General features: G+C 57.7%; 2 protein-coding genes across 3 annotated transcripts; one reads left to right on the forward strand and one right to left on the reverse strand.

The window, feature by feature from the left end:
* Nucleotides 1-1729: 1729 nt before the first annotated feature.
* On the forward strand, nt 1730-12380 carry SLC17A7 (solute carrier family 17 member 7). Of its 2 annotated transcripts, XM_067718019.1 has the most exons (13): nt 1794-1886; nt 3578-3685; nt 6051-6303; nt 7250-7368; nt 7653-7767; nt 7847-7934; nt 8203-8289; nt 8381-8523; nt 9175-9324; nt 9499-9631; nt 10294-10404; nt 10601-10728; nt 10966-12380. In XM_067718019.1, the coding sequence occupies exons 3-13, from the start codon at nt 6190-6192 to the stop codon at nt 11257-11259; spliced, it is 1482 nt and encodes a 493-aa protein (XP_067574120.1). In that variant the 5' UTR covers nt 1794-1886; nt 3578-3685; nt 6051-6189; the 3' UTR covers nt 11260-12380. The 2 variants fall into 2 exon arrangements, with proteins under 2 accessions (XP_067574118.1, XP_067574120.1); XM_067718017.1 differs by lacking the exon at nt 3578-3685 and having other exon boundaries at nt 1730-1886.
* Nucleotides 12381-12705: 325 nt separating this feature from the next.
* On the reverse strand, nt 12706-14989 carry GFY (golgi associated olfactory signaling regulator). The gene is made up of 3 exons (XM_067718020.1): nt 13810-14989; nt 13363-13536; nt 12706-12905 (listed from the first exon to the last, which is right to left on the reverse strand). Exons 1-3 carry the CDS (start codon nt 14987-14989, stop codon nt 12706-12708), a joined length of 1554 nt encoding a protein of 517 aa, XP_067574121.1.
* Between the last annotated feature and the right edge of the window lie 1646 nt (nt 14990-16635).

A 16635-nucleotide genomic window follows, 5' to 3' on the forward strand; every position in this document is an offset into this window, starting at 1 on the left:
CTTCCTCGGTCTCCATGGTGATGGTTCCGGCGAAAGTCCGGGATTTGGCAGCTGCTGGGCCCCCTTCCCACTCCTTCCTCCTCACCATCTGCTCCACCTTCACACCTGGCCCGGAGCCGCGACCGCCGCCTCCGCACCCAGACCGGGGATTCTGTCACCACAGGGTGGCGCGTGTGGACGAATCCGCGGGCTACTCCTCCCTCAGACTCTGGAGTCCGAGCCCCAGGCTCCCTCCTCCCTCTGACCCAGGAGTCCCAGACTCCAGCCTCTCCTCCCTGGCAATCCGGGGTTTTCTCAAACATAGGCAAAATTGTGACACTCAGAGGCCCAGCGAGACAAAGCTAGAGGCTGCAGCGGCAGCGGCTGCCGGGCCACCCCTTCCGTGGCGCCCGCCCGCCGCGCCGGCTGCTCCCTCTCACTCCCTCGCGGACCTGTGTCACATCATGAAAATTTAATCCCAAATGTATTTTTGGCCAGACCCAGGGAGGCAGTGAGGAAAGGAGCACCCTCCTGGGGCCTGGATCTGGCGTCGGAGAGAGGGGCTGGCGGCGAAAGCAGCGGGACAGGACCTGCCAGCGGGCTGGAGACAGGTTGAGGTTCCACCCCAGAGGGGCGGGGCTGGAATTCAGGGGTGGAGTAAGAAATCAGGGGGCGGGGACAGATCCCAAAGGGTGGGGCAGAACGCAGGTGCGGGGAGAGGACTCAGTAGCTGGGGACAGAACTCACGGACGTATACCTGGTGCCGATTCCAGGGGGTGTGGGCAAAAATCAAAGCAGGGACAGATCCCAGGGGAGGGGACAGAACTCAGGGGTAAAGAAATATCAAGGGGACACAATTCAAGGGGTGGGGACAGAACTCAGGGTGGGGAGAGAACTCAAAGGGTGGAGATAGATCCGAGGCTAGGGAGGGAATAATGACCAGCAACTGGGGGTGCGGGGAGTATAACTATAAGGGATGAACCCAGATGGGAAGGAAATCGGAAATGAAGGAATTGGAAGGGGAGATGCGCCTAGAGGGGAAATAGAACTGGAGGGACATGAAATTCAAAAGGGGAAAATGGAAACAGGTGGATGGGAGTCAAGGGCGAAGAAACTGGATGGGGAAGAACTAGAAGGGACAATGGGTGTATCGAAATGGGGGTTGGAATCTAGGGAGGGGGAAGGAATTCCCTGAATGAGAAAAGAACCCTCTGAATGAGAAAGTTGGAATTGAGGATATGGCGGCCTGGGGATGGAGGGCGCTGGGCAGGATGTGGAACTGAAGGGCACAGAAATTCGGAGGGATAGGGCTGGGAGGATGAAACGCAAAGGAAATTCAGAGGAAGATGAAACTGTAGGGGATGAAAATGCGGGGACGAAATTAGGGGGAATGAATTGGGGGGAGCAAATCTCAGATGGGGAGGAGAGAAAATCTTGGGTAGAAGGAGCTGGTGGGGGATGGATGAGTGGGGAGTAACTCCGGGAAGGAACAGAACTGGGGGCGATACAACCCAGACAAGTGAGTTCAGAACCCAGAGGCGTGGTCTTGGAGTGGAAGGGCGGGGCACGAACCGGCATGGGGAGCTGCGAAAGGTGGGCGGGATTAGAATACAAGGGGCCGGGTCTAGCATGGATGGGCGGGGCCTCTCCTTGCCCCACCCCAACCCCGACGCTGAGTCCAGTGACAGCCCCCAGACAGCCCGCACTCGCAGCCTCCTTCCCCCCGAGCGGAGCTGCGGGGCCGGCCGGGCCGGGGCGGACCCCGGGTACCCGGACGCGGCCGCCCGGGCCCGCGGGCGGGGGGATCGGCGGGGGGGGGAGGGACCAGCAGCAGGGGCAGCCACCATGGAGTTCCGCCAGGAGGAGTTTCGGAAGCTGGCGGGTCGTGCCCTCGGGAGGCTGCACCGGTGAGCACGGTGGGGGTCCTGGGCGGGGAAGAGCGCTAGGGTCCGAGGAGGACGCCCATTCCCACCTGGGCGCAGTCGGACAGCTAGACAGACGATACCCATGGGTGGGGGGGCACCCATCTGTCCAGTTTTCTCCCTCAGTCTCCGACGGCGCCGCTCTCCCTAGTCTTGTCTCATCCATCATTCTTCTGCGCCCCACCCCATCCCAGGCTCTGCTCTTTTCTCTGGGATTATATATCCCCCTCGTTTGGGTCTCTGACTCCCTCCCCCGCTTCTGGGTCTCCGTTCACCTATCTTCTCTCTGGCTCCTCTCTTGAGATCTCTGTTCCTTCTCTCTAGGTCTCTGTTTCCTTTTATCTCTGAGTCTGTCCCGCTGTCTGGCCATTGCTCTCACTAGTTCTCTACAACCCCTCTGTCTAGGTCTTTGTCGCTCTCTCTCTGAATCTCTGTCCCCCAACTCCCTGCCCTAGGGTCTCTGACCCTCTCCTTTGGGTCTCTGACCCTCTCTGGGTTTTTATTTCTCCACCCCGGGTCTCTCCATCTCTGTGTGTTTGTCAGTTTCCATCTCTCAGAGGGTTTAATCTGAAGCTAAATCGGATTGGGGCCCATTGGTCCTTGTCCTTGAGGAGAGTTAAGCTGGGAGGAAGAAGCCAGGGTATCCTGGGTCTCTAGTGGAGAAGGGAGTTGCCGGCCAAAAATTAGCCTCCTGGGGTAAGACAGACTTCCCAAAGGGTACAGGCTAGAGCTCAGAGAGACCTCCTTCCAGCCAAGGAGATGACCCCAGTGACCTGGGTGTCCCCAGAGCAGTCTGGACACCTCTCCCGAGTCCCTCACCCCCAACCCCAGCCCTGGCTCCAAGTCAGAGAAATTACTCAGCTGCGGAGAAGCCTAAAAATATCTGGCCACAGTGCGGGGAGGAGATGGCCTCATCAGTACCATGCCCCTGCCGCCATTCCCTCAGACCCTTGGGTCCCCTTGGCCCACAGCTCTGATCCCATCCTTGATTGACCAGCTCACTAGACCATGCGAGTCCTTCTCTAAGTCTAACACTAGTCCTGCTTGCTGCAGATCACCTCCTAGCTCCAAAATTACCCCACCCTCCAGTAACATGAGAGATGGGAAAAAAGCTGGACAGAAGGGAGGGGGCAGGAGGATGACAGTGATGGGAGAGGGGTGGGGAGATGAGATAACCTCACCCCTTCTTTTCCTAATCTTCCAGCCCCTCCCCACCCTTTTTCTCACCTCCTTTCACGAGTTTCTCAAAATACATCAGTGTGAAGTCAGGAGAGGGAGAGAGACGTGCTGGTGGAGGGGCTGGGAAGGGGGACGGCAGCGGGAGGGATATGTTTCTCAGGCGCTCTCCCTCAGTCTCCGTTTCTCAGCTTCTCTGTGTTTGGGTTTCTCTCCATCTGTCTCTGCCTTACCGTCACCTCTCTGAGCTGCCTTCTGAGCCCCTACAGACCCCAGAGTTCAGGGCTCCCACCAGGACAGTCACCAAGGAGTTTGAGCCCAGAAGAGCATCTGAATCCTGGGGTTCACTTTGATGGTTGGCGAGAGGGGGGGAATGCCCTGTATTGGACATAACACCCTGATTCCTTTTAATCCTCTAGACAAAGCTGGGAAAACTGAGGCACACTTGGAAAAGGGGGGGGAAACAATGGCTGAGTAAATATGGCATCATTCGAACCCAGGTCAGTCTCCCTACCAAGTCTGGGATGGAGGCTGCAGACTTCCTCGAGATGAGTGATGCTGGAGTGGGTGGAAAACTCCCTCAGACCAGGAAACACACGGTAACCCAGGTGACTTGGGACAAGGACAAGGGGGGGGGGGAAGGGGAATACAGGAGAGACAGGAGCCAAAATACCTCCTTTCTGAGAGCCAGGCCTTGAGAGGGGTGATGCTGAGGGCCAGGAAGTGATCAGGCCCCATTGCTACTCTTGTGTGTGACCTTGGACATGATACTTCCGCTTCCTGAGCCTCAGTCTCCTCAGTTGTACAATAGGAAGATAAGGGAGAACCAAAGGGATATAAGAGGACAGAGACCTGGGAGGGGGGAGAGGGGAGTGCACTGAGAATCTGCAGAAGCAGAGGCAGAGACCCAGAGAGGGAGGTTGAGACACCGTTTTCATTTTGGTTACCTGCCTCCTAAGTGCTGCTTTTCCTCACCACCAAGTCCCTAGACCTGAGTTCCAGGCCTCCAGAGAGGGAAAGAGACCCCATCCAGCGTCTCCCCTCTCTGTTCTTGTCCTCTGTGAAGCATTGGGGCCACCTTCATCTCTACATCCCTGGTTCTCTTCTTCTGAAATGATAATATCACCTTGAAGTTCCCTCTTTGTAACCTCACATTCTACTCCTGCCCCCATTTTATAGGTATGGAATACTGAGACTGCCTCCTTCGGTTTAGAAAGCCTTGATCTAAGATCTATGTCCTAGTATTAGCAATGAATATCACATTTCAGGGGCTGCAATCATATCTTGAGTTTCAGAGTCAAATAGCATGTGAGAGCAACCTGGGTCCAATTCTAATCTCATTGGCTGGCCTGTTCTGATGGGGGGGCAGTCCCTACCACCCTGTGCTATTCGTTCTGGGGACTTCCATTCCCCTCTCTCTAACTCTCTGCTCAGGGTCTCATTCCACATCCCCCCAGGTTCTGTCAGCTCCCCCGTCGTTTTCTCCACCCACCCCCTGTTTCTTAACCCCCTCCTCCACTTCCTTAAGTTCTAGGATGGGGAGGGCTGCTGTTCTCATCTATTCCACCCGCCTCCTCCCAGACCGTCTGGCTGTTCTTTCCTCCCCCGTCCCAGTCTCCCTCGCCTCCATCTGTTCTAGCCCTTTCCTGGGATCCAGCCCGATCCCCTGGCTGCCTACCCGCCTCGGAGTGGGGCCGCACCTCACAAGTCATATCCCTAGTCTGTCTCTTCTCACGCTCCTATAGTCTCTCCATCTTTCTCTCAGCATTCTGGGTCTCTGCCTCTATGTTCTCTCTCCTGGGTTTCTGTCCCTACCTGACTTTGGGTCCCTCTCTGGGTTTCTGTCCCTTTCCTTCTCAGGGTCTTTGTTCTGTCCCCCACCTTCTCTCAGGGTGTCTGCCCCTGTCTTATTCTCTTCTTGACTGGATGTCTGTCTCTCTCTGTCTGGATATCTGTCCCCTTCTCTCTGGGTCTCTCTCCTTCCTCTGTGTCTCTGACCCTCTTTCTCTCAGCCTCTGCGCTCCCCACCCTGTCTCTGTAGCCCTCCCTTTGACTCTTTCCACACCTGTCTCAGGGCACCTCTTTCTCCCTGCAGCCTCTCTCTGGATTTCAGGTGGCCCTCCAAGTACCCTATACGTCATCACAGACTCAATCCTGGATCCAGAACAGGCGGGGGCGAGAGCCTCGCTGGGGACTGAGCCAATCCCCCTACCAGGGCCATCTGTCCCTTGCCAGGACACCTCCCACCACTCCTCCTCCCTACCCCCTAGGCTGACAGCCTGAACTCAAGTCTCTCCAGGGATATCCAGCTGGGCTGCTGGATTCCAGTGCCCTGGACATCTCTGCACCCCCAATCCCTGGGAATGGGCTTTCAGTGGCTGAATGGAGTCAGTTGGATGTCAGGCCCACAACTGGTGCCTGGAAGCAGGGAAGGGCGTGCCACAGGGGGCAGGGGAGGAGGGGGGACCGTATATATAGCAGACGTGGCTGAGAAGCATCTGTTCTTTGGACACCTTTGCTGAAGCATCTCCTTAGCGCCTTTTGCTTCCTCAAACAGGCTCATATCTGGAAGAGGGGGCTGGAGTGTGTCTCTGGACCTTGGCGGGGAGGGCTGGGGTCACAGGGTTTTGGATCGCAAAGGGTAGCCTGGGTCTAAAACAACTGAGTCAAGAGGTGACATGGCTGGGGGAGAAAGGAACTGAGGAGTTCCCCACTCGAGTCTTAGGGAGGAAGGGCCTGGGGGTGTGAATTCCTCATCTGAGGGAAATTGAGACCGAGGTCCAGATTCCTGGATCCAGAGGGGGAAGAAGGGAATCAGGGGCTGGACTTCTGGGAAAAGAGGGCGTGCAGGCTTAGAATCCCGGGTCTTGAAAAGCAGATTTTGCCCTGGACTGTTGTGTCATGGGAGGAGGGGGCTGGGGACGGAGGGGGCTGGGGACTGGACGTCCGTGTCTGACCCTTGCTGCCTCTCAGTCTTCTGGAGAAGCGGCAGGAAGGTGCAGAGACGCTGGAGCTGAGTGCTGATGGGCGCCCGGTGACGACGCAGACCCGGGACCCGCCGGTCGTGGATTGCACCTGCTTTGGTCTCCCTCGCCGCTACATTATCGCCATCATGAGCGGCCTGGGCTTCTGCATCAGCTTCGGCATCCGCTGCAACCTGGGCGTGGCCATTGTCTCCATGGTCAACAACAGCACGACCCACCGCGGGGGCCACGTGGTGGTGCAGGTAGCTCAGGGCGGGCGCTACCTCAGGCTGCTGATAACACTGCCCACGCCCTCTGATGACGTCACACCCGCCCACACCACGCCCCTTCCACACCACAGCCTGAGTAGCCCCGCCCATTTCTGCTGCCCCCTCAGCTCCATCTCATCTCGGGGCTCTTCCCTTCCTAAGCCCCGCCCCTATCTAAATGAACCTCCGCCCCTATTTGTTTCAGGTCTCTGATTTCAAAATGCAGACTGCCAGTCATTAGGTTCCCTATGTGTTGCCCCTGCTCCATTTTGGGCCTCCTAGCAACTTTACTACACCTGCGTCCCACAACTGTTCCAGTGTTGCATCTTAATCCCAGGCGCAACTCAGGCTCCACCGTGAATTTTGATTCTGGATTTTCTGAAGTTCCACCGTTGCTTAAATCCCTCCCCTATCTGCTCTGGTCGTTACCTAAAGCCCCGCCTCATTTCAGACTTTCTCCCTATTTTAATTTCGGTATAGGCCATGACCCTGCCTCAGAAAAAAATTCCTGATTTGGGCTGTGGCCTACCCACCCCTTGTTCCCTTCCAATCAGGCCCGACCCTTTGGCTACTTCTTGTCCCTGCCTAGACCCCATCCTGGTCAATCAGCAAACGGTTTGTACATTGGTTAAAAGTGGAGAAAGAATCCCCACCCCCATATATGGGCCCCTAGACATTCAGAGAAGGGACCCTGAGACAGGGAAACAGGCAGAGCTAGGCTTCTAGGCAGCAACAGGCCCCACTGCTAAGGTAGTGCGGTCCCAGCAACATGGAGGAGTGGAGTTGGGGGTAGGTGGCACGAGATCTGATTGGCAGGTGTTTTGAAGGCGAGAGGGGATCCTTGTTGCTGATTGGATGAGGGACTGTCTGTGGGTGCTGATTGGTGGAGGAGCAGAACCTGGGGCAGAGACGCTGGTTTGATGTGACTTTTGGCCCACAGCAAGCTCAGTTCACCTGGGATCCAGAGACTGTTGGCCTCATACACGGCTCCTTTTTCTGGGGCTACATTGTCACCCAGATTCCTGGAGGATTTATTTGCCAAAAATTCGCAGCCAACAGGTATGGGGTGGGGTCTCAAAGTGGGCGGCAGAGTGTGGGTGGAGCTAGAGGGTTTGGCCTTGCATTTGGGGTCTGACTTCGGGAAAATGGGAGGAGCCTGGGTTCTGGACCGGGGTCCTAGAGAAAGGCGGGGCTTGTGATTGTGGAAGGTGGGGGTCACAGAGAAGGTGGGGCCTGGGGTTCGGGGGGCGCAGGGCCTCGCCTGCTGTGGGAGGAAAGGGCAGAATCCTAGGTATGGCGGGATAGCTGGACTCTTTTCTCGGACCACGAACTCTTCCTATCAGGGTTTTTGGCTTTGCTATTGTGGCTACCTCCACTCTAAACATGTTGATCCCCTCGGCTGCCCGTGTCCACTATGGCTGTGTCATCTTCGTGAGGATCCTGCAGGGGTTGGTAGAGGTAAAGCTCCGCCCCCTATGACCCCCGCCGCCGTTCTAGCTCCGCCTCTTCTCGTTGACTTTGGCTTTCTCCTCCCTAGGGGGTCACGTACCCCGCCTGCCACGGGATCTGGAGCAAATGGGCCCCGCCCTTAGAGCGGAGTCGCCTGGCAACAACAGCCTTTTGCGGTGAGAGGAAGGGGCTGGGATCCAGCCTTGTGAGTCTGGGGATGTAGGGGGCTGGAGTATGGACTCTTAGGTCTGAGGAAGGAGGGGATTGAGGGCTTGGACTCCCGGGTCTGAGAGAGGAGGGGGCTGGTGACCCAGACTGAAGTATCTGAGGGAGGAGGGGCTGTGGCCTGTGCATCTGTGTCCCAGAAAGGTGGGGGCTGGGAATCCGCTCTATTGCATTTGAGGGAGAATGGGACTCTTCTCCATCCTGTATCATCCCCCATAGGTTCCTATGCTGGGGCAGTGGTCGCGATGCCTCTCGCCGGGGTCCTGGTGCAGTACTCAGGATGGAGCTCTGTGTTCTACGTCTACGGTGAGGGGCCCGGACGCCTGGGTCCGGGTGGCGCTGGGGCAGAGAGAGGCCGGTCGTCACCTCGCTTCCATCCCCCTCCTGACCCCCCCAGGCAGCTTCGGGATATTCTGGTACCTGTTCTGGCTGCTTGTCTCCTACGAGTCTCCGGCGCTGCACCCTAGCATTTCCGAGGAGGAGCGCAAGTACATCGAGGACGCCATCGGCGAGAGCGCCAAACTCATGAACCCCGTCACGGTCCGGGCCCAAACCTGCGGGGCGGGGGCGTGGTGGGGAGAGGAGAGATATCGAGGCGGGGACGCAGGAAAAAAATGGGCTTTGAACCCGCACTGCATGTAGATCTTGGTGGGCTTCCATAGACATTTAGAGGAGACTTGATGGGAACGCAAGGTGGATGGAGCTAGAACCTAGGAGGCGGGGTTAAAGCCCGGAGAGAACGGCAATAGCAGGTGCTGAGGGCAGGGCGAGGTGGCCAGGTGGGCGGAACCACTGATGGGCGTGGTTAAACCTGCAGAGGCGGATTAGAATGTGAGGCTTTGCTTAGACCTTGGGGTGGGTGAGGCTAGAATTAGGGGGCGTAATTGGATGGAAAGAGACTCTTGGGTCCACATTTATGAGTCTCTGAAGGTCATCGTGGTCTCCGGACACCTGCCAACCTGAGGGCCACTGTAGAGTCGGGACCCCTGCATCCCTGAAGTGTTACTGTGAGGCTAGGACGCCAACGTTCCCATGGGGACGTGGTCAGGCTGGTGACCCTGCGTCCTTGGAGGTTTTAGTGAGATCGGGAAACCTGGGTCTCTGCGGGACTATAGCGGGAGCCCTATAGGGACACGGAGAGCGCCCAGCCCTGCTCTCTGTCTTAGCCGTCCCTCCTCTCGCCCACCACAGAAGTTTAACACACCCTGGCGGCGCTTCTTCACGTCCATGCCAGTTTACGCCATTATCGTGGCCAACTTCTGCCGCAGTTGGACGTTCTACTTGCTTCTTATCTCCCAGCCCGCCTACTTCGAAGAAGTGTTCGGCTTTGAGATCAGCAAGGTTGGGCCCAGAAAGGAGGGTGCTGAGGGAGCGGCGGGGGTTGAGGGGAGAAGGAGAGGGACCTGGATCCCAAGGGGTTGGAACGGGGCACAGGGAGGAGCCAGTGGTACCTGAGCCGTGGAGACCCCGGGCCCGTGGCCCCTGAGCCCCCTCCCTGTACACCCGCTGGCGCAGGTGGGCCTGGTGTCAGCGCTGCCTCACCTGGTCATGACTATCATCGTGCCCATTGGAGGCCAGATCGCTGACTTCCTCAGGAGCCGCCGTATCATGTCCACCACCAACGTGCGCAAGTTGATGAACTGTGGGGGTGAGTGGGGCGGGGCCTGGATCTGGTCTGGGACAGCCTGGGAGGGGCAGAGCGCCGTGGGGCAGATCTAGGGGGCCGGACTCTGGGGAAGGGGCAGAGGTCAGAGGGCGTGCACAGGGGCGCGTCCAAAAAGGCTGAGCCAGAGTGAGACCAGACTTGGCTGGAACAGAATGGCAGGTGGCAGCCTCAGGGGCAGAGGGGTAGAAGGGCAAGGCAGGTATGGCCGTCCAGGTGGAGCAAAGGCGAGACCACGTTGGGTCTGGAAGGACGGGGTCTATACGAGGCTGGCCAGAGTAGGATGGGAACTGGGTGATGAAGAGGGGGTACCTGGAGAGACAAAGGTCAGAGTGTAATGAATAGGGACAGAGAGGGAAGGTGCGAAGGTGCCTGGGTGGGGCCTGGACCCTGCGTCTTCAGGGCGTGGCCTAGTCAGTGGGTGGGGCCACGGAGGGCCAGGTCGGGGCGGCGAGCCTGTGCGCGTGGTCAAGGGCCAGGCACTGGGGAGGTGAGGGCTTGGTTAGGGCGGGCGCGGACAGAATGGGGAACAAAGCCAGGGACAGGCGTGGAAATGCCCAGACTGGGGCGAATAGGGGTCGGCTGCGGCGGGAACGGGTCTGGAGAGGCGTGGGGCGGCCTGCGCTCAGATAAGCGGCTCTCTGTAGGCTTTGGCATGGAAGCCACGCTGCTGCTGGTGGTCGGCTACTCGCACTCCAAGGGCGTGGCCATCTCCTTCTTGGTCCTCGCAGTGGGCTTCAGCGGCTTCGCCATCTCCGGTGAGAACCGCCGATCCGCCCCTTGGGGGAACTCTGGTCACCTCTGTGGGGAACTTCCTGGCTCAGGAAGGGGACTTCCCAGCCTCGCAACAGGTTGACTCGAAAGAGCAAAACGGCGGGGAGGGGGGAGGTAGGGGTGGGGGAGGAGTCACTCGAGCGAGAATCGTCTGTGACGTCTCCTGGCTCGCCTCGCCAGGGTTCAACGTGAACCACCTGGACATCGCCCCGCGCTATGCCAGCATCCTCATGGGCATCTCCAACGGCGTGGGCACGTTGTCCGGCATGGTGTGCCCCATCATCGTGGGTGCCATGACTAAGCACAAGGTCCGTGCACGGGCCCTGACCCACTTGCCCTCCAAATTTGTGTATATTACCTTCCTGACGTGCATCACCCTCCCTGGGCTCCATCCCTGCCCTCTCTGGGTCTCTTTCAGCCTGTTTCTGGATCTCGGTCTCCCTTTCTCTGGGCCTCCCTCCCCCCCACCCCGCCCCACTCAGGTTCTCTCTCCACCTCCTGTTTCTCTGTCCTCTGACTTCACCTCACCATTGTCCCCTCCCCAGACTCGGGAGGAGTGGCAGTATGTGTTCCTCATTGCCTCCCTGGTGCACTATGGAGGAGTTATCTTCTACGGGGTCTTCGCTTCCGGAGAGAAGCAGCCGTGGGCGGAGCCTGAGGAGATGAGCGAAGAGAAATGTGGCTTTGTGGGCCACGACCAGCTGGCTGGCAGTGACGAAAGCGAAATGGAGGATGAAGCTGAGCCCCCCGGGGCACCCCCTGCTCCCCCTCCCTCCTACGGAGCTACACACAGCACAGTTCAACCCCCAAGACCCCCACCCCCTGTCCGGGACTACTGACCATGTGCCTCCCACTGGATGGCAGTTTCCAGGACCTCCATTCCACACATCTCTGGCCTGAGTGACAGTGTCAAGGAACCCCAGTCCTCTCTGTCCTGCCTCAGGCCTAAGAAGCACTCTCCCTTGTTCCCAGTGCTGTCAAATCCTCTTCCCCTCCCAAATGCCTCTCAGGGGTAGTGAAGCTGCAGACTGGCAGTTTCAAGGATACCCAAATTCCCCTAAAGGTTCCCTTCTCCACTTTTTCTGCCTCAGTGGTTTCAAATCTCTCCTTTCAGGGCTTTATTTGAATGGACCGTTCAATCTCTCACTCTCTCTTGTGGTTTTGGGCACCTCCCCCTTTCCTTGAACCCCAGGGACTCTCAGGCTAAGCCCTGAGATTACTCAGCCCCCCCTCCCCTTTCAGAAAAATTCAAGGTCTTCCTCTAGAAGTTTCAAATCTCTCCCAACTCTATTCTGCATTTTCCAAGTTGGTTTACCTAATCACCCATCCCTGCCATACTAGGGATTGATTCTCACCAGCGTTTCTGAGGGGAAATGGCAGTTTCAAGCACCCCCCCCCCCCCGCTTCACCCCTCCCTCCACCAGCATATTCTGCTGCAGCACCAAATTCCCCAAGACCTTCTCCCTAGCTTAGCACAATACCTAGGGAAACAACCAAAATGGCAGTTTTAACAATATGCCTCTCTTCACTCCCATGCACTTTTTCTGACACGGTTTTCAGGTCTAAATAGTGGCTGCTCAAGTCCATCAACTCAATGGTTTGAAGCCACCGGCATTGAACTTTCCCATGGTGGTTTCAAGACGCTCCTCTTCCCCCCAATTCCTTGCACTTTATTCTTCTGGGTGGTTTCAAACTGCCCTCATTTTCTCAGTGGCCATTTGTTGCCTCCCTCAGGGGCTAAATGACTCCAAATCTGGGATCCTTCCCCTCTCAGATTCCCCTATTTCGGCTTAGAATTTGGGGAACATACATAGGAGAAGTCACAGAATCCCAGGAAAGGGAATGGGGCTGGGGAAAAGGGGTGCTTTTCCCCGGGGCAGGGTTGTGTCTTTGTGTCTCTGTCTCTGTGATTGTAAATCCTGCCCTGCCCCTCTCCCAATAAAATGCTTTGGTGTACACACCCAGTCGTCATTGGCCTTGGGGGTCCCCAACACGCTTCTCCCTGACACCCAGGAGTCCAGGCCCCCAGCCTCCTCCCTCCTCACATCCGGGATTCTAGGACCCCAACCACTCTCCTCCCCCAGGACTGAGGCCAGAGGAGTTGTCTAGCTGTGGGAACACGTGATTTATTCGTCCTCAGAATATGTTTTCCACTGATATCTAAAGCATCTATCTCTGCGTGTAGGACCCTCTATCCTAGAGGACCCCTATGTAGCAAAGCAGGCCAGGAGGACAGGACCTCTGGGTCCTTCCTCCGTCTGGGGAAGGAGCAGGTCTTGAGGGGCTCACACGAAGTTGTTGGGGAGCATGGAGGGGGAGAGAGGTTCCAGGCGCTGGGGGCGGCCCCCGCGGGACGGCGGAGGCAGCTTGGGTGGCAGTGGGGGGGTGGGCAGTGGCTGCTTGGTAGCGATGTGTGAAGGGACCCAGGCGTCCGGAGCATAAAAGTAGAGGTTGTAGGGGTCCTTCGGGGCATCCAAATGCATAACTGTGGGGACAAAGGAACGAGGTCATCCATAGGCTGACAGGGGGCCTGTCCCCTCTCCTGAGCCGCTGGCCAATGAGGAGACAGGGAAGAGGATTCCGACCTTCCATTGGAGCGGGGTTTTCGAATTAAAGGACCCCTGAATAGACGAGGGGGCGTGGCGTCCACGCAGCAGGGGCGGGGCCTGCCGCGCTCCTGGAGGGGGAAGGGGCGGGCCTTGTAGGGAACTGCGGCTCCGAGCGTGCGGCAACTCCCGGCTGGGCTGGGGGCGGAACTGGACATGTGTGTGTGAAATTTCAGAAGATTGGGGGGCAGAACTTGACCCTGGAGGGTTCAGGGCTTCTACTGACCTTGGATGGGGACCTGTACTTTTAGGTAGGGCGCCCTGAAGTGCCAGGTGAAACCAGGTTAAGGAAACGTGCAGGCATTCAAGGAACGGGACGCTACAGGGGTGGCTCACCCGGTTCATCTCCGTCGTTTGGGAGCCGGGGGTGTGCGAAGGGCCGGTGTCGAGCCGCCCGGCGGTAGAGACACCACAGGAGCAGGAAAATGCCAATAAGCAGCCCGGTCCCGGCGAGGAATAGGCACAGGGCCCCGCCTGCCTCGCCCGGGGGACGCCCCACTAGGGTCACACCTGAAGGAAGGAGGCCCAGGAACAGCAGTCTAAACTCCTAGCCCCCTCCACCCTCAGACCCAGGAATCCAGATGCCACCCTCCTCCTTCCTTGGATCCGGGAGCCCCGGCCCCCAGTCTCTCCTCCCTCAGACCCTGCAGTACCAGCCTTCAGCCTCCTCCCCACTTCAGACTCCGAAGAGGGGCTTACAGCCTTCTCATCCTTTCGACCCAGGAGTCCGGCTCCCAGGGCCCTCCTCCCTCAGACCGAGGAGTCCGGGCCCTAGTCCCTCACCAGTCTCCTTCACTCGCTCCACCACGATGACAGTGTTGACTCTCTCACCTCGGCTGCGCCGCTGGGGGGCCCGCGGAGTGACAGGGGCCGGCTGACTGGGGGGCCCTGGAGGAGCAGGGGACCTCACAGTCTGGGCTGAGGGAGGAAGGGCGTCGGGCCCTTTAGGGCTAGAGTTCTGGGGGACTTTCAGATCAACGGCCCCAGGAGATTCTGAGGTGGGCAATTTAAGGGCATCGGGCTGGGTGGCTGCAAGGGTTTCTGATTTGGGATTCAGGGGCAGCTCATGTAGGGCAGTAACTTCTTCCTTGAAGGGTGTAGGTGTTTCTGGGGGAAGACTAGTGGAGATCTCAGGATCAGAGGCTGGGAGAATCTCTGTTGCATCTTGGTAGGGGGGAGTGGGGAATTCTGTTTGGGGAATTTCAGTGGGGTTGGGATTGTGGCCTACATGAGACGCTGGGTGGGGGGTTTCGGTAGGGTCAGGATGGAGTGTCTGGAGGAATTCAGAATTTGGGTTCTCAGTGGTGTCAGGGTCATGGGTCTCCGGAGATCTGGGGTCAAAGGTCTTGGTGGGGTCAGGATTTGGGATCTCAGGGGCTTCTGCATGTGAGATTTCAGTGGAGTTACATTTGGGAATCTCTGGGAATTCTTGGTGTGGAGTATGGGTAGGGTCAGTGTTTGGGGTTTCAGGAAATTCTGGGTGTGAAGTTTTGGAGGAATTAGGTTTGGGGGTGTCAGGGAATTCTGTGTGTGGAATTTCAGTTGGGTCAGGTTTGGGGGTCTCAGAAGGTTCTGGATGTGTCATTTTGGAGGGTTTAATTTGGAGGATGTCCAGGGATTCTGATACTGAGGTGTTGAGTGAGTTAGGTTTGGGGGCCTCAGGAGACTCTGGGTGTGGGCTTTCTCGGAGGTCAGTGTTGGGGGTCTCAGTGAATTCAAGGGGGGAGGGCTCAGGGGAAACCGCATGAGGTGTCTTGCAGGGCTGAGGATAAGCGGTCCTGGGGGATTCTGGGTTAGGCCCATTGAGAGTGGAATTTTCAGATGCAGGAGGGGAGGGCTGAGAGGGGTGGTCTATCCGCGAGAAGTCGGAACCCTCAGGCGGTGAGGCCCAAGGGGCAGCCTTGGAACCCAGCCAGGCGAAGAGAAAGACGAGAAGCAGGAGGATCGGGCTGAAGGATTTCATAGCTCTGGAATTTACCTGTAGCAGTGGGAGAGCGGGAAGGAAGGGGTTAAAGCCAGAAGTCGCCAGGGAGGCGACGCCGGAGGCCACGCCCACTGGTCTCCGGGTAGACCGCGTCTCCGGCCAGCTCGGGGCGCCGGGTAAAAAGCCACCTGCAACTCCCTGAAGGCTGTGAGGCGGTAGCCGCCGTAGCTAAGGGAGACTGAGACGCAGGGCTTCTTGGGAGTCGCAGTAAATTTCCTTATCTGTTTCCCTAAGGGGTCCCAGGAAAATTGGGAAAGAAACACACCTTTCCAAGCCCCCAGACCTCCTTGACTTCGGCTTCGAAGGGTGTAGACCTCTGAGGGGGACAGGGGATTTCTTCCTCTCCAAGGGCCCTGGGGACACCTTGACTCAACAGTTGTTTACATTAGAGGAGGCTCAGAAGGAAGGCCTGGGGGCTGGGGGCCTGAACGCCTGGATTTGAGGGAGGAGAGGGCCTAAACGCCTGTCACTGGGGGAGGAGGGAGACTCCTGGATCCTGGTCAAGAAGGCTGCTGGGGGTTCAGCCTCCTGGCTCCCAGAGGGTGGAGGGCCCTAAATGTGGGTCTAAATTCCTAATTCTTTAGAAAAGAGAGGCTTGAAGGTTCAGATGCCTAGAATTTTGAGGGAGCAAAGCTTGGAGGGGGGCTGGATTACAGGGGAGGAAGGAAATGGGTGTCTGGAACTCTTGGGTCCTGAGTTAGAAGGAAATTGGGAACTCTGGAGATAGGTGTATAAGGGTCTGGATTCCTCAGCCTTCAGGAGGAAAGAGCTGTGGGGCAGGACTCAGGTCTCTGTTTATTGAGGATGGAGCTGGGATCTCAAGGTCTCAGGGGCTGGTCTGGGGCAGAGATGCCTAGGTCTGTGGTCAGGTGGAGGTGGGGTGGGCGTACACCCAAATGAGACAGCGTCACTTGGGGTTTGGGGTCGCTTACCTGCTCGGTGGGGTCCAAGATAACAACAGGTGAGCAGAGCTGAATGCAGAGATCAATGAATGCTGCAGAATGGCTCTGGGCAGGGCGGCAGGAGGTAGGGTCCCAGGGGTGCACATGACGCACCTGACCCCCACCCTGGGGATCCTGGGAGCCTAGCAACAGGTTTGAACTTTTAAAGGGACAGAGATAAGGGACATTGTCTCTGGAGCGGGGAAGGGAGTTAGGGACTGGATCATTTGGTGGAGGGATGTGGCCCAACCAAGCTCTCCTCCCTGTGAAGCCAAGAGTCCCAGCCTTCTGCCCTCTCCTACACCCAAACCCAAGAATCCAGGTCTCGGGTAGCCTCCCACTTCAAGAGCCAGGAGTCGGGACCCTCAGACCTCTCCCCTCAGATCCAGGAATCCAGTTTCCCAGAGCCAGGCTCTGTTCCCCTCCTCTCTGGGGAACTAGGAGTCTAGGTTCCTATGTCCTGTCAATCAGAGATTCAGATTGCTACTGCCCTTTGGGACTTCCCAACCTTTGCCTACCATTCCATTGTGTAGACAGCACCGTCTTAAGAGCCAGTGTTAGGGGGATTGGGCCTTATCTTCACAACTCCCCCAAGTTCCTCCCCGGGAAGGGCTTGGACACATCCTCAGGGTAGTCAGGGTCCTTGTCTGTCTCTTTCCCCTCTTTGCAGCGTCTCTAAGACTT

Source organism: Pseudorca crassidens, chromosome 20 (genome assembly GCF_039906515.1).
Source record: "Pseudorca crassidens isolate mPseCra1 chromosome 20, mPseCra1.hap1, whole genome shotgun sequence".
NCBI lineage: Eukaryota > Metazoa > Chordata > Mammalia > Artiodactyla > Delphinidae > Pseudorca > Pseudorca crassidens.

Coding starts and splice junctions, on each gene's coding strand:
- SLC17A7 (XM_067718017.1), top strand. CDS start 1,825: ATGGAGTTCCGCCAGGAGGAGTTTCGGAAGCTGGCGGGTCGTGCCCTC. Junction 1,887..6,050: donor GCCCTCGGGAGGCTGCACCG/GTGAGCACGGTG, acceptor GCTGCCTCTCAG/TCTTCTGGAGAAGCGGCAGG. Junction 10,405..10,600: donor CAGCGGCTTCGCCATCTCCG/GTGAGAACCGCC, acceptor TCGCCTCGCCAG/GGTTCAACGTGAACCACCTG.
- GFY (XM_067718020.1), bottom strand. CDS start 14,989: ATGAAATCCTTCAGCCCGATCCTCCTGCTTCTCGTCTTTCTCTTCGCC. Junction 13,537..13,809: donor GGAGCGAGTGAAGGAGACTG/GTGAGGGACTAG, acceptor TCCTTCCTTCAG/GTGTGACCCTAGTGGGGCGT. Junction 12,906..13,362: donor AAACGACGGAGATGAACCGG/GTGAGCCACCCC, acceptor TTGTCCCCACAG/TTATGCATTTGGATGCCCCG.